Below are 17,237 nucleotides of genomic sequence, written 5' to 3' on the forward strand. Positions count from 1 at the left end.
CTATCCATTGTTAAGAGCAGTTGCGCAGCAATCTGTGGCTAAACCAAAATGGTAGCCAAAGCTTCTGATCTCCACCCAGCCTCATGGGAAGATGCTGGACGAATCTGTATCTCTATTATCTATATCTATTTAGAAAATTAAGAACATCTAAAACAGTCACATACTCTCACAACTAATGATTTCAAGGTTCCTGGAAACAGTATTTTTCAGTTGTCATATAACTGGGTAAATAAGAGGGTTTTTAAAAATTTCTTCTGGGCATTAATGAGAAAGAATGATGGTGCCTTACCAAGGAACGCATTCCACAAGCAGGGAACTTGCCAGTGAGAAGGCCCTGTCATTAATCATTGCTAATTGAGCAATCATGGATCATTGGCGGACCTTCTGGTGGTTCCCTCATTGCGAGAAGCAAAGCTACAGGGAACCAGGCAGAGGGCCTTCTCGGTAGTGGCGCCCGCCCTGTGGAACGCCCTTCCAGCAGATGTCAAAGCGATAAACAACTACCTGACATTCAGAAGACATCTTAAGGCAGCCCTGTTCAGGGAAGTTTTTAACGTGTGATATTTTACTGTATTTTTGGCTTTTATGGAAGCCGCCCAGAGTGGCTGGGGAGGCCCAGCCAGATGGGCGGGGTATAAATAATATATTATTATTATTATTATTGCTAACTGCCCATCATCAGCCCTGAGATGATTGCTATCATATAATAATAATAATAATAATAATAATAATAATAATAATAATAATAATTTATTATTTATACCCCGCCCATCTGCTGATTCTAGTATCCATCCGGTCAGGACCAGACCCGGAGGCAGGAATAGTCCTCAGACAATGACTAAACCTGCCTCCTCTGTAATGACATGTTCTGGTCTTAGCGTAACTCCTCCTCCTACCCGTGATCACTGAGATCGGTTGCCCAATGCATTCCCCCCTGTGGACCATGCCCCAGCCATTTTGTGGGCTGGGGCCCACTCCCCGGCAGCCCTGACCCCTCCCCCTAAGAACAAAATAACAACTTATACAAACAAACAAAACCAATAAAACAATACAAACAAAAAAATGTAAAAATTACAAAAACATCAAAATAAAAAAAATAATTCCCCAAACCCAACCAAACATCCATCCCACCCCCCACATACAAAAAATCCAAAAGAATTTTTTAAAAAACATTTTAAAAACACTCTGTGCCCCTCCTGCAGTAACACTGTCCTAGTGAGGCCTGTCAGGCCCCGCCCCATATCTTTCTTTTGAGCATTTATAGGACACCCTATGACAAGTTTTAAACAAATTAAACAGTCAGTGAAACAGTAACACAATGGAAAATATAAGCAATAAAGCAAGTATTGCTTTCAGGGTCATTATACTCTTACTGAAATGACATTGTGTGAAGAACTTGAGTATTCATCATCAGCATCAGCAGCAGCTTTGTAATGGAGGCTGGAATGATGACATGCCCAACGGGCCCCTGATAAGCCAAGCAAGCAGCCAAAACGAAACCAATATCCAATCCCAGCACTCTATGCTTCTTCACCACACCGACACAATTAAGTATTTTGACTTAACAAAAAAGAGAGACCAGCATCTTATAGATAAAAACAGTAAACGAAGGAAGGTCAGTTGCTCATGTTCAAACGTAATGAATATGTAACTGGAATGGATCTTTGACAATCACAAAAACTTAACACACAAAATGGCCCAGTGCAAACTCATGTAACATACAATAAGGCAGAAAACAAATAGTCTTATACATATGCAATAATTGCCCATTTGCAGGACATTGCAGAATCATCAGACATTCTTGTAATGAATATAATTGATGGATAGCCAGGAAAGAGCTGTTTGATTAGTTGTTCCTAGTGAGCAGGGCCAGCCCACTCATGAGGCAAGGGGAGGCGAGTGCCTCAGGCGGCAGGATCCACAGGGGCTGCAGATCCCGATGTTGATCTTTATTTCTCCCTTGTTCCTGATGTAGATCTTCACTCACTCCTTCTTGCATGGCGGGGAGAGGGGTACACTATTTTGGGGTCTGCCTCAGGTGCTAAAATGTTTTGGGCTGGTCCTGATACTGAGTATATAGTGCCCCCCCTACCCGTAACATAGTTTTTATTCCTTTTCCTCTTTAAACTGTTTAAGATGGTTGCGTTGAGATACATCTTTGTTTACATTAGGGCATATGACATGCAACAATTAAATAAATCTAAAACAACAATGAACAATCAGATAAACATTTCTAGGATATAGTAATTTTAATGGGATTGCTTTATTGTGTATTTAGTTATGGATGTTTACATATATTAATGTCGGTGCACCTAGTTTTATTCTTTCTAAACTTTCATAGAAGCTTATTTCGGTATATATATATATATATATATATATATATATAAATAATATTAAGTCTATTTTAGAAAGTTTCCGCTCTAAAAGGTACTGAATGAACCACCCATGTATTTTGAAAACACTGATAATTCATATTTCATTTGCAAAGGAGTGTCACTTTGCTCACCCAATGAAATCTCTTTCAGAACATTTTTAATTGCCTGTAGAAAACTCAAACAAACAGATGAGTTAAAAACATCTCTTAAAATCACTTTTGAATATCACTAATGCAAATTTTGAAACGTGCAAAAAAACTTTCTCATTTTAAGGCTTGACTTTAAGATAAAAAATATATATGTGAAAAATGATAAATATGTCAGAGAGTTGGCCCTCACTCTAAAATGGGTTAAATGAACAAAAAGCCGTATTGAATAAAAACCTACCCCAAATTTTGGAGGATTTCATATGACCTCAAAATTGTGTAACACATGAATTAAGGAACAAGTGCTGTTAAAGAAACGAGGACAAAACTAAGTAATAATTTAGCTCTCTGAGGCATCATACCTAAGTTTACTTTCATCAGCAAGTGTATGATTCCAGTTCTAGGAATTTTTCTATATGTAGTTTAAAAATCTGTTGATAGATTTGGCAGTTATGTTCTAGTTTTGATAAATAGTAATAGCTCAGATTGTTACGATTAGTTAGCTATTCTGAGGAAACAGCATTAAGGATTTCTGTACGTACCAAAATATATTGACTTATTTGAGGTCTCCTTTTGGCTAAACATCTTTCAGATCGTAAGATCTAAAGTATAATCTCTCTCTCTCTCTCTCTCTCTCTCTCTCTCTCTCTCTCTCTCTCTCTCTCTCTCTCTCTCTCCTCCCCCCACATGTGTGTGTAAATTCTGTTTCAAATAGATATAAAATTCTGATAGTTTAGACTCTTGTATTTCACATGACCTTAAAGTGTCAGATATGAAAATTAAAAGTCACAATGGATTGACATTTTGGAGGGAGCACAAGTCTTGTGACTTGAGTGACTGAATTTTCTTTTGGATGGTTTCCTGGCCAAGTTATTTCTTGTCACTGTTGTTTACTTCTTAGATCCATTGCAGCAATGTAATATTTTGCTGTAGGCCCTTCCTTGCTTTCCCTGAAGTAGGAAGTTAGCGGTATTTATTTACAGGCTGCATAGATTTTGGGATCGGGATAACACAGATTGAAAACAATTTGGAAAAACTTCATTTATCATGACTGGGGAAAAACAGCTTCTGTATCCATTGTCTTCATCCCTAAAATACTGTCTTATTCATAACACTATCCTTGAAAATAGAAAGCTCTAAACTCATTGAAATACACAAAAGGACCATGAGATTCATAAGCTCCAAATAAACCTAGTAGAGCATCTAATGAAAATCTATATCACAGGGTAAACAATGGAAGTCTGGGAGTACCCAATAAAATAAGATACAATCAAGTTTCAGAACTTTGATAGATTCTGGAGTGGTTTGAAGATAATGATAATACACTATGAAAGATTGAACAGGAATTTCATAAGAAACAACTATGGGAACTACTTTGGTTTAAACCAAAGAATATACATGAAAGCCACTTGATAAATTAACTGTGGATTGCTGAAAACTCCTTAACCTTCCAGAATTAAAACTTTATACCTGATCAGAGAAAAGAACCTTGAGAAACAGGTGTTTGGTAACTCCATAAATAACAAAAGTCATGTAATTTGAAAGCTGCAATCCTATGCAGTGGTACCTCGGGTTAAGTACTTAATTCGTTCCGGAGGTCCGTACTTAACCTGAAACTGTTCTTAACCTGAAGCACCACTTTAGCTAATGGGGCCTCCTGCTGCTGCTGCGCTGCTGGAGCACGATTTCTGTTCTCATCGTGAAGCAAAGTTCTTAACCTGAAGCACTCTTTCTGGGTTAGCAGAGTCTGTAACCTGAAGCGTATGTAACCCGAGGTACCACTGTACTCACTTATCTGAGAGCAGGGCTGGCCTACTAGTGAGGCAAGGTGGGGCAATCACTTCAAGCAGCAGGATCCTCTGGGTCAGCAAATCCCAATGTCCATCTTTTTCTCTCTCCCCCCTTTGTTACTGAGGTAGATCTACCCTCGCCCCTTCTTCTCTGGTGGGGAGTGGGACGCTGTTTTGAGGCCCCCCTCTGTTGCCACATGTCTTCAGCCAGTTGCCTGAGAGTCAGTCCAATTGAACTCAGCAGGGCTTACATCTCAGTGCACATAATGTACAGTTTCAGTGAACATAAACTAACAGGAAGTCATTGCAAGTACATACCCCTCTTTTACCAGCACAACTCTGCATTTTTATACATAGCACTAATGCTTTGTATTAGGACGCAGGTGGCGCTGTAGGTTAAAGCCTCAGCGCCTAGGACTTGCCGATCGAAAGGTCGGCGGTTCGAATCCCTGCGGCGGGGTGCGCTCCCGCTGCTCAGTCCCAGCGCCTGCCAACCTAGCAGTTCGAAAGCACCTCCGGGTGCAAGTAGATAAATAGGGACCGCTTACCAGCGGGAAGGTAAACGGCGTTTCCGTGTGCGGCTCTGGCTCGCCAGATGCAGCTTTGTCACACTGGCCACGTGACCCGGAAGTGTCTCCGGACAGCGCTGGCCCCTGGCCTCTTAAAGTGAGATGGGCGCACAACCCCAGAGTCTGTCAAGACTGGCCCGTACGGGCAGGGGTACCTTTACCTTTACCTTTAATGCTTTAGAAGCTCTACTTCTTTTAAAATGACTCCTGCACTTCAGTAGCATGCCTCTACAAACCTGTTCACAGCAGGTTTTATTCTTAGAACGGTGTAATTTTCACTTTTCAAGTCTTGGTAGGAGATCAGATTAGATGGCATTGAATAGCAAGTTTTGGTTACCCCTTTCTCTCTTTTTACTAATATACTAATCTTCTTAGATTACATGCCGCTCGACTGTTTAGTATACAATTGTTATTGCGTGCTGAATTTTCCTCTTAACGCTTCCTCTTGGCTTCATTGTGTGAGACGGCATTAGTCTCATAAACTTGGATCCCCTTCAGATATTTATTTGCCTATTTACCATGTATTAACAAAAAAACCCAGACACATTTGTATATGCCTTGGTAGCGAGAGAACTTTAAAAAAATATTGGCACTATATTTTAAGAGACCTTGACACTTGAAAACCAGCTTGCGAGAAAGAACTGAATCTGTTTTATGGGGATGGTATGTACATGTGGGCAATCTAGTCCAATTTTGTCCAGTTCGTGCCCTGAGGCATCATCCTGCTTGGACAAGCCAGCATCTGCCTAACACATGAATGCTCCCTCTGCCAACTCTGTCCTACCATGATGAAAGAGCAGGAACAAATATTTAAAAACCTGCTTCTTTAGTTGTAGCTCCGCAACTGTTCTGATTTGCTTGTGTCTGGATATTTATATCCTGCTCTTCTTCTGTGTGGACGCGGGTGGTGCTGTGGTCTAAACCACTGAGCCTAGGGCTTGCCAATCAGAAGGTTGGCAGTTCGAATCCCCGCAACGGGGCGAGCTCCCGTGGTTCAGTCCCAGCTCCTGCCAACCTAGCAGCTCGAAAGCATGTCAAAGTGCAAGTAGATAAATAGGTACCGCTCCGGCGGGAAGGTAAACAGCGTTTCCGTGTGCTGCTCTGGTTTCGCCAGAAGCGGCTTAGTTATGCTGGCCACATGACCCGGAAAAACTGTCTGCGGACAAACGTCGGCTCCCTCGGCCAATAAAGTGAGATGAGTGCCGAAACCCCAGAGTCATTTGCGACTGGACTTAACAGTCAGGGGTCCTTTTCCTTTACCTTTACCTTTACCTTTACTTCTTCTGTGCAGAAGGTAACTAGAGCAGCTTGCAAAATGGAAACAGCAAACAATAACAACACATGCAATCCAGAGTAAAATATCAGAAATATGGGGAAGGGATGTAGCTCAGTGGTCAAGTGGGTGCTTTTATGAGCAGGAGATCCCAGGTTTGGTCCTGGGCACGCACACACCATTGGAATGGCAACTGGAGGGGCATCCCCCTCAAATATTTTATTGGGGCAGGCAAAGGAACCTCGGCCCCCAGGAGTTGGCTCCTTTGGTCTGGAGCATTTAGATGAAAAGCAACCTTACTATGTATATGGTTCAGTCCACAGCTGGTTGATAGCATCTCTAATGAGGAAGTGCTCGCTACCTGTTGGAAGTGCTCTCCCAATGGGTGTTAGAACCCCCCCTTTTTAAACCCCATTTCATAGTTTAAAGGGATCCCAGTTTCTACTAGGAAATAAGTCAGGCCATGTTTAGACTCTAATGTTTGTTTTTATTCTTTTGGGCAAGCAAAGACAACACTGTAAGAGTTTTGTCGACCCTTCCCCCTGCCAAAAAGAAAAAGATAAGGCACCTTCTGTACTGTAAGATGGCATCGCTTGTAAGTTTCTTTTTTGAAAGATGCTCACAAAGTTTTACATCTTGCATGTTTCAGACAGCTGTGGCGCAGAAACTCATAGTGTGCGGACTATCCTTGTTGTTTCATATGACTGTTAGCAAAACTTTGCCTGTAGAGTACAACATCGATGAACATTTCCAAGCAACAGCTTCGCTGCCTACAAGGGTTATCTACTTGTACCTGTCTCTTATGGCTGCCAGACCTAAATACTACTTTGCGTGGACGTTGGGTAAGTAGACTTCTTTTTTAAAAAAGAATGTTCTTGCGCCAAGCTGTGTCATGTTGCATAGTTTGCAGAATATGTTTGAGACACTGCCCTCCTGTGGATGGTGAAAGAACTATGGATTCTTTTGCAAGGTAGTAGGGGGACCTTATTTAACAATATTTCTGTAGTGCTTAGATTGAAATAAATCTGAAACAGGTTTAGAAAAGTAAAAAAAAAAAAGGCATTCGTATATAAAACTGGGCTTTCATAAGAAGCAATAAATGAAATGATTTGCTAGCCATTAGCAATTTATTTCAACTGGATTGCAGCTTTAAAATGTTGCATGTCAGCTATAAAGTTGGGGGGGTGATGTATGAAACATTATTTTAAAGGGAGAGAGGAGTGTGATTGCTTTGATTCTCTTCATTTATTGTAACATATATTATGAGGCTTTTTGAGAACCAATGATTCTGTTCATTTGTGGTGACAGCGGTTTCCTCTTCTGCTCCAGAAGTTAAATTATTTAACCCATTCGTTTTAGGATTGCTTTTGCCAAGTGCAGTTCATTGTGAATGATCCCTAGGCTTTGTATGTGTATGTGTGCACCTGCGCCTGCATTTAAGCTTTAAATGCAAGCGTCACAGACTGTGCTTTTTGCATTTCATTACCGCTTACCCCCACTGTTCGCAGTAGCTTCCCCTCTATATCCACGTGGGTGCCAGCTAAAAAAAGCCACTTTATGCATCCAAAGAAGTGCACTCTGCTCTCTAGTCCATAAAAGCTTGGACCATAATAAATGTGTTAAGTCTTTAAGGCGCCATGAGACTCTGTGTTGTGTTTTACTTCACCCAAGCATTTTTCATCATTAGAATCATTTACTTACTTTGGTACCTGCATTTCACAATAAATGGTCATTATCTTTATACAGCTCTTTTAAAAATAGGTGTGTGTGTCTCTCTGTGTGTGTTGAAAGCAGTAATTAAAAGCAGTTGATTTCAAAACAGCAACATTCCCGCCCCCGCCCCCAGATTAGGTGTACAGTGGTACCTCAGGTTAAGTACTTAATTCGTTCCGGAGGTCTGTTCTTAACTTGAAACTGTTCTTAACCTGAAGCACCACTTTAGCTAATGGGGCCTCCTTCTGCTGCCGTGCTGCCGGAGCACGATTTCTGTTCTCATCCTGAAGCAAAGTTCTTAACCCGAGGTACTATTTCTGGGTTAGCGGAGTCTGTAACCTGAAGTGTATGTAACCCGAGGTACCACTGTACCTTCATATCAGCCAGCAAGGCAAGTTTTATGTTAACTTTGCATTTAGTCATTTAGAATATAGCAATAGATTATCTATAATTCTGACGGAAAAGTTTTATTTATGCCAATGAGGGAGGAAAAGAGAGACTTACTTGCTTTTGATAGTGCTGTACATTATGACAAGAGAGCCAGTAGGGGTCAGAAGCATCACAAAGTTTTATAGCTGTGATTGATGGCAAATAGTATTGTTATGGGAGCTGTTGTCACTACAGTTGTAGAAAGTATACTACATTTGTTGTGGCAGAAGATGTCAAGTGACACATTTTTCTTTCCTTTAGGTATTTGTATTGAGGAATAGTTCATTTTTGTTTGGCTATTAAGCAAAAATAAATAAGTAAGGTTTTCTCTCATTTCCATTGCATCTGAAGCATATGATTAAGATTTTAGTGTGACTACAAAAGCACAATACACCTATAACATTAAATTATCACCAAAGCCCACATTATACCAAGAAGTCCATACTTTATTTGTTAGGCGTGTGCATGAAATGAGAGCACTAATGCAGTCTTCTCAGACTGTCAGAGAAATTTTTTTATTACCTTTTCCCTTCTCATTTGACTGAAACTTCTTTTATTGCAACTTTGAAAAGTGTTTTAGATGTCTTGCGTCGTTTGTCTGGTCAAACCAGCCAAAACCAGACTTGGCTTTTCATTGAAAATTGTGACCGGTGTTACGAAAGCTTCTAAGTAGACATTTCAAACTTAAAACGCGAAAGAAGCTGAAATGTAAATCTCATTTTATATGATTTTTAAGCTTCTTGCAAATTATTCCCTTCTTTCTTTGCAGCAGATGCAATTAATAATGCAGCTGGGTTTGGATTTAGAGGATATGATAAAAATGGACTCTCGCACTGGGATTCAATTTCAAATCTAAGAATTCTTCATATAGAGGTTGGTATATGGATCTTCTGAAAATGTTAATGGAAAATGTTGAAAGTTGGATTTGTATCGGGCCTTTTCTGGTATAACTTTAGTAATGAGATACATATAACGTGAGACGGGAATGGAAGAATTCCAGTTGCCACTGGTGCATTAAACTCAGTTATGGAGACTAGCATTCAGGTTGCTAAAATGAGCAGCTTTGTCACATTCCTCCTGTTGGGTTACTAGCCATCTTGCTCCTGCTGTCTACTCCTTATGTTCCATTTCCTCTACTGGAAATGAGGACTTGCATTCTCCCTTTATGAAAAGAGAAGAAGCTGAATTACCTCCTTTCTTCCCATGTGAAGAAAAGTTGCATTGCTTATGTAGAGGAAGTCTTCCCATTCTACGTAGTAGATGGTGCCGGTCCATTGCTTTGAATGGAGCACATCAAAAAGAAGGAAACAAGTGATGGAACTTCTGCCACTTTTTAGGTGCCTGTGTATAGTGAAAAGTTCAGCCCCGGCCAACATTTCCAGGTTTTCGATTTAGAATCCTCATTACTGCACTTTCAGAATTCTGTTTCTTGAACTGGATTTTGTTGTAGAGGGTCAGGGCTAAAAGAAGAGATTTTTTATTTTATTTGGGGGGCCAGCTGTACACGTTTGTCTCCTCAAATGGCAGGTCCCCAAGCCACTTTCTTGAGTTAAGCTCTTGGAGGATAACAGTTGCTGCAGTATTCAGCAGTTTCTAACCTCAGGCAAGAGTGACATAAGGAATATCCACTGCTGATCATGCCTAAATTGTGTGGGTGTGACGGGCAGCACTCTGTTAAACTCTTGTTTGCCCAGTGGAACTATAAGAGAGGCATAGCCTAAATATACCTAGACAAACATTGAGACAAACCCTTCCACATCCCGCGACACTTGCTATAGGGGTGTCTGTGTTCGTTGGGGAAGGGGAAGGGGCACACTTGGCAATCCATCCCCACTGTGAGTCATGAAATGCTCCTGGTATAATGAGCGCACCTTTGACAGTGTAGCCTCTTCATCTCTGTTTCCATATGGTGGAGCCAGTCAGTGTAGCATGCGACATGTCTAGGTGATTGTCAGTCACAACATTTCGAAACGCAGCCAAGATGGCTCAAAGTAGATTATACTTTTGTCCCCACCCTTGAAAGAAGCCCTTTTCCTTTGCCCATCAATACATCTTGCATAATACATACCTCCTTCTTCTTCTGCGATCACTCGTAGCCAAGTAAGGTTGTAACTAATACATATCAATACATACTGCATAAGGGACGCAGGTGGCGATGTGGTCTACACCACTGAGCCTCTTCAGCTTGCCAATCAGAAGGTCAGCAGTTCGAATCCCCACAACGGGATGAGCTCCCGTTGCTCTGTCCCAGCTCCTGCCAACATAGCAGTTCGAAATCATGCCAGTGCAAGTAGATACAGTGGTGCCCCGCAAGACGAATGCCTCGCAAGACGGAAATATCACTAGACGAAAGAGTTTTCCGTTTTGGAGGTGCTTCGCAAAACAAATTTCCTATGGGCTTGCTTCGCAAGACGAAAATGTCTTGCGAGTTCCTGCGGTTTTTTCCCCCTCCCCCCCTTTTCTAAGCCGCTTGTCCGCTAAGCCGCTAAAAGCCGCTAATAGCGCTAATCCGCTAATCCGTCAATGGGCTTGTTTCGCAAGACGAAAAAACCGCTAGACGAAGAGACTCACAGAACGGATTCTTTTCGTCTTGCGAGGCACCACTGTAAATAGGTACTGCTGCGGCAGGAAGGTGAATGGTGTTTCCATGCACTCTGGTTTCCGTCACAGTGGTGTCCCATTGCACCAGAAGTGGTTTAGTCATGCTGGCCACATGACCTGGAAAGCTGTCTGTGGACAAACACTCGCTCACTCAGCCTGAAAGCGAGATGAGTGCCGCAACCCCATAATCGCCTGTGGCTGGACTTAACCGTCCAGGGGTTCTTTACCTTTTTACTTTACCTTATTTCATAATAATATGATCTCTTTTAAACCCTAAGTAATGACATAATGATTACCTCTGCTTTACAGAAATACAATAACGGTGTGTTAATTTTACAGTTCTCAACAAGTTTCAAGATGTTTCTTGATAACTGGAATATCCAGACAGCTCTTTGGCTGAAAAGGTACTATCTGTTATCTATTTTTCTTTTCTTACAAGCCTGTCGTAAAAAGAGTCATGTTATGCCATTCCTAAGATGCCAAAAGCACCAGACACATTGTTTACTGGCCTTGGCGAATGCAGGAGAAAATGGGTGGCCTTTGACTAAAACCTTGTCTCCTAAGATAAGCGGTCATTTTATCAGATGATTTGTGTGTTCATTGGGGGCTGGGACTCAGTGAACAGAGTCCCTTCTAAGTTTGAAACTGCCAATGATAAATACATTAAGTTATTTCTGCTAGGCTTTTTTTTTCTTTTTTGCTGAGCTTCACTTCCTCCTGTTCTTAATAAATGTATTTTTCCTTGGATTTTTAGAGTATGTTATGAACGGGCCTCCTTCAGTCCAACAATACAAACCTTTATCTTGTCAGCCATTTGGCATGGGGTATATCCAGGATATTATTTAACATTCTTAACAGGAGTACTAATGACAATGGCAGCACGAACTGTAAGTACCGCTGCCTCTCTGCTCTTGCCAAAGAATTGTGCGAATTCAATGCGGCTCTTAACGTTTACATTCAAAACCTTAAATTTGTAGGAGGGAGGAAAATATCTGCTTTTTAAAAAAAGGCATTTTGTAGTCCACTTCCATATTTTTGACTGAATTAACCAACCAAAGCACCAGTGTCTGAGTAATATAAGTGAATAATTGTGTGGTGCTTCTTCAAACTTGAAGTGGCAGAACATGGGAATTATTACTCTGTTTCCATCATTGTAGAGGTAAAGCATCAATGAATGACTAATTCAGGATGACCTTGAGCCTCTTTGGTGGTTGCCAAATGGTTGCCTCACCTTGTTTAATGATAGAACAGTTGCTGGCAGTAATGTTTGGAACAATTTATTTGACAAAGATCAGCTAAAATGTATGTCTTTATCAGCAACTGCACATGACATTGATGCATTTAATGCATTCAACATCTTGTCAACCCCTCTGATGGGAAATGGTAGTAATCAGGATTGGAACCCTGGCAGACAGGAAGGGGACATTTAACCCTTTCTCCCCACAAACTGTGATCCCAAGCACCTGCTTCTCCACGAAGGGAACACATTTAAAATAACATCCAGTGTAACTCCAAGTGGGCAGTCTTGTCAGGATTGGTTTTGGGGATATAATTAGTCCTGAAAGGACTAGGGAATAGGAGCTTTGGGAAACTGGCAATAAAACTACCAGAGGGTTGGCAAGTCATAAGCAATCACAGTGGGTCACTTAATAAGAACAGCTCTTCCGTAAATTAAAAACATCCAGAGTCAAAGACAGAGATGCTCGTGTAAAGCTGGAAGCATAGTGCAGGAAGATGGGAAACTGAGGAGGTGGTAGGTGAAGAAATTTGAATGTCTGTTCCCAGCAAGAGACAAGCAGACAAATGCACTGTTTTTACCTATTCCAGAAAGAGGCCAAGAACTGATCAGGAAATTTATTACAGCCAGCTAGGGGTGGGACGGTGGCACTCACCTGACGTCTGGCCACCCATGTCACTTACTGCATACTGGGATAGAGGGGAAGAGGGGTGAGGTCAGTTGTGTGAAACATGTCTGCAGCAGTGCTGGATTGGCTCCACTGGTGCATTTTGCATGGCCCCACCCTCTGCTTTCACCCTCTCCATGCGGCAGACTGGAGCACCGCCGTCCCACCCTGCTATTGGCGCTAGAGCAGAAAACCTAGAAGATTCTCGAATTGAGGGTCACTTCACAGCCATTCATCACATCCTATGTGATTCAATCTTAATAAAAATTGAAGGATTTCACTAGAACGTAAACAATAATATTAGAAAATGGGAAGACGATAAAGTCAATGTAATGTCATTTTAATACAGATACAAACCTAGAAGTTCATGTCCCTTTTTTTTTTGGATTACAACCCATATTTTTTTTGGAGGCCCCATTGGCGAAAGCGCGCCTTGGGTTACAACCTGTTTTGGTTTACAACCAGACCTCCGGAACGAATTATGGTTGTAAACCAAGGTACCACTGTATATATATTTTAATTAAAAAAAATACCACCTAGCAGGGACCACACTACAACTTTCAATGTTATGAAAACACTTATTGGATCAGTAGGTAATCAAGATCCACACTGTTTGCTTTCTGTATTTTGGCTGCATCTAGATATAGTTTCTTGTAACTTCTGATGACTACCTATTCTGTGATGACGATCCTGGTTCTCCTACTAATTATTTCCCTTCTTTTTTTGGTTTAGATTAGAAAGAACATTAGGCACTACTTCATTGACTCCCCAGCCATTAAATTATGTTATGATATCATGACATGGATGATGACTCAAGTAGCAATAAGTTACACAGTGGTCCCATTTGTACTTCTCTCCGTAAAACCATCATACCTGTTTTACAGGTGAGTTGACATTTTGTGTTTTTTAAAAAGATTTAAACGGCAAGTGGAATTATTCAGGGGTTCTCTCCCCCTGCCCCCGAAAGCTGAACAAGTAGTAATCTAGTCTTCAACTCCATTTGCAGAGAATTTCATGTGAAATTTGATGCTTGGTGGAGGGATTGGGCAGATGGGCGAGGGAAGGTTATGGAGTTAAAGTAGAAAATCTGAACCCAGGTGTGTTGAACAAGAAGCACCCAGTGGCCATCATCCACTTCTTTTTGACAAGTTTCTTAAGAAGGTGATGGTCATCCAGGTACCATCACGTGCTTGGAAGAAGCCTATTATCTGGACCCATTCCAGTCGGATTTCAGGCCTGGGTATGGCACTCAAACCGCCCTGTTCCAGTGAGCTTTGTTGGAAGAGGGACAAGGGAACTGCAGTCTTGTTTGTTGCCCTCCAGCTCTCAGAAGCTTTCAATACTGTTGACCATGGTACCCTCCTGCAGTGGCTCTGGGGGGCTGGGAGATGGGGGACACTGTGTCCACAGTGATTTCGCTGCTTCCTCAGAGGCTGATTTCAGAGATTAGCAATGGAGGGACCTTAGGAGCTAACTTACAGGGTTCCCCAAGCTTTTTGACACCTATATAGGACAGAACATTGGGGAAGTGTAACGAATCCAGAGAAGATGGAGGTTCTGAGTGTGGGAGGTTCTCACGTCCAGGAAGTTGGGGGGCTGCCAGTTCTGGATGGGGTTGCATTCACCTAGAAGGAACAGATGCTTAGCTTGGAATAATCCTTGATCCTTCTATGCTGCTTGAGGTCTTGGTGCTTAGTATAGCAGGCCTTCTGACAAGTAGGTCAGCGTTTATAGCTTTGTCACAAAATACTCCCGAGTTCAATTTGACTTAATATGGCTTCCTCCCCTATTTTTCATTATTTTTATTTGCTTAGTTCCTGTTACTTCTGCCTCCACATAGCCTGCATTTTAGTACTGTTGATATCTCCGTTGAAAAGAACTCAAAAAGGAAATAAAGAGCAAGAAAGCATCCAGCCCTCTTGGTCCAAAAAGCAGGGTCAACCAGGAGGAGGAGGAGGAGGAGGAGGAGGAAGAGAGGATGAAGAAGAAAAAGGCGTCATGGGACATAACAGTTACTCCACGGCAAATAGTTTCAATCAGAAAAGAGAAATCACCTGCAGAAATACAACACTGAAGCAATGATTAGGAGATGCTATGATGGATATATTTTATATTTCGAAACCCGTTTATAGCACCTTTTAAAAGGGGTTGTTGTATTTGTCTGGAAAAGATGGGTTAGTAAGGAAAGAATGCTATATATCCCTAGGGAATATTGAATACACTAGTAAGAATTGATACCAAGCAAATTAACCTCTCCCGTGCCATGTTCCTGTGGATCACGCCTTATGTGAAAATATTACCATTATTTCAATGGGCACTCAGGACTTGCAGCATATGTCCATTGGGTCATAGGTGTGCCCCTTTGCTGAATGTATGTTGCGCATCTCAAGGCACTTACGGGGATGGTGGGTCATTGTGTCAATTCAGAGTAACAGAAGGAAAATATATTTAACAAGCAAATGCCTTGCCTTAAACCCTCTATCTACTGAAATAATGTTTCTAAGTGGTATTTTCATAATATGTGGGAAGCATAGTTCAAATATGGGGTTTTTTGGGGGGGGAAACAGAGAAATGGAAGTAGGAAGTCAATTATAGCGTCTGATAAGAAGGAATTGCAATAAGCATCTCAGTATTTGGAGGGTTTTCTTAGTATATCAAATTCATGCAGTTCAGGACTGCAAACAATTGCCAATGCAGAAGTGGTTCATTTGATCAACACTCATTATAAGAACTCTTGGCAAATTTCTTTTTTAAAATCAAAATTCACCCTTTTCAGGGTGAAATGCTCTAGTTTTATGGGTTCTTTTCTTTTTTGCTCTATCAGTATATATGAGTTTTGCAACTAGATACAAAATGGCAGCCATAATAAGACACTCACAGAGTTTCTGTTAAAGCCACAACTTTCCAGTAAAACTCATCCTTTTTTGTCATGTAAACATAAGAGTGACCTTAAGATAAAGTCACTTGGAAATTTTTTGTCAGAGATGTAAAAAAATAATTTAAAAAATAGTGTGAGAAAGTGCTTATGATATAAGTATAGCCAGATTATATTATGGTTATAATTCAGTTTATATTAAACAAAGAGTGAAATTGTTAAATAGGTATTGTCTAGCTCATCTTTGACATTATATATCCTGTAACACTGGAGAACCTGTGATTTAGGAAATCCCTAAACCAGGATTTCATCCATGGAGGGAGGGTCATACTGTACTTTTTGATAAAATATTCCCAGCTGTTCTGTTCTCTAACAATTTTATTTTGAAACTATATCAAAGGAGTTGATAAATATTAATCACTTTCTGGTGTACATTAACAACTGCTAAAGAATTGAAGTACTAAAGGGCTATAATTTTTATTTTTCTTCTTTGCATACCATTTTCTTCGTCTTTAGTAAACGGGAACCATTTTAACATTTAAAATGTAAAGGAAGTGCCACAGCAAAAGTAATGAAAATCAGGACTGAATTGTTTCTAAAACAATTTTATTTCCAATAATATTGTATCTCAGTAATAGACCCTTCAGATCTTGTCAGACTACAACTCCCATCAGCCATTTGCTATGCTGGCTGGGACAGATGATATATGCGGTCCTCTAGATGTTGTTGGACTCCCAAGTTCCTCATCCCTCCCCTAATACAGTATATAGCAGCTGACTGAATATTTTAAGTGAGCAGAGAAAGGTAAAATTAGCTCTTTGCTGTTAGGGATGTAGAAAACGAATGCATTTTCCACATGTAGAAATCTCAAAGTATCGTAATCCGCACAGATTCATGCTAGAATCAAGAGTAAGAAATAGGATATATTTCTTGTTTAGAGTGTTCCACTTCTTTTCATGGTCTGCCTCCTTGATATCCCAGGATAGTTAGAGACAGTTGCATTCTGTCTAAGGAAACTGCAAACTAACGCATGTTGTTGATCTCATTGTTAGAACGGAAACGCAGAATGGAATATGTATTTGAAGATCAGGGCTTTCACACTGACTTGTGTCATGGAAATGAATATTAGCGTTAGAATAAATAAACTTGTAATATCTTTGGAAATTGTGCTAACACACAGCATTATTCCATTATTATTATACTAAAGAAATGCATAGGGAGAAGTTGCAAGGGAAGAGTTCCATATATTGCTGATGGGAGTTCAACACAAGAGAGGTGGCTTTTTGTGTTTCTGAGTGTGTTCACATACCACAAGATCTCTGTCAGGGGAGGTAGGGTAATCTAGTAACAGGAAGCTGGAAATGGTTCCCCCATCCCCAACATTGTCCATAGAATCATAGAATTGTCGAGTTGAAGGGGACTCCAAAGGTCCTCTAGTCCAACCCACTGCAATGCAGGGATCTCAAGTGGATCATACATGACGTGTGGCCATCCAACCTCTGCTTAAAAACCTCCAGGGAAGGAGAGTCCATCACCTCTGGTGGGAGTCTGTTCCACTGTCA

At 40.9% G+C, this 17,237-nt stretch overlaps 1 protein-coding gene across 3 annotated transcripts in view; it reads left to right on the forward strand.

Annotated features, from left to right (window-relative positions):
• The window catches only part of MBOAT2 (membrane bound glycerophospholipid O-acyltransferase 2), a 71,146-nt gene extending 54,307 nt beyond the window's left edge, over positions 1 to 16,839 (forward strand). For all 3 annotated transcript variants that reach the window (XM_081906307.1, XM_081906309.1, XM_081906308.1), the window contains 6 exons: positions 6,803 to 6,995; positions 9,065 to 9,168; positions 11,236 to 11,300; positions 11,651 to 11,783; positions 13,533 to 13,684; positions 14,615 to 16,839. In XM_081906307.1, coding sequence (XP_081762433.1) covers positions 6,803 to 6,995; positions 9,065 to 9,168; positions 11,236 to 11,300; positions 11,651 to 11,783; positions 13,533 to 13,684; positions 14,615 to 14,882 — 915 coding nt within the window. In that variant the 3' untranslated portion in view covers positions 14,883 to 16,839. The remainder of the gene's footprint in view (positions 1 to 6,802; positions 6,996 to 9,064; positions 9,169 to 11,235; positions 11,301 to 11,650; positions 11,784 to 13,532; positions 13,685 to 14,614) is intronic.
• The last annotated feature ends 398 nt before the right edge of the window (positions 16,840 to 17,237 follow it).

This window comes from Podarcis melisellensis (genome assembly GCF_964234715.1).
Source record: "Podarcis melisellensis genome assembly, chromosome: 3".
Lineage (NCBI taxonomy): Eukaryota > Metazoa > Chordata > Lepidosauria > Squamata > Lacertidae > Podarcis > Podarcis melisellensis.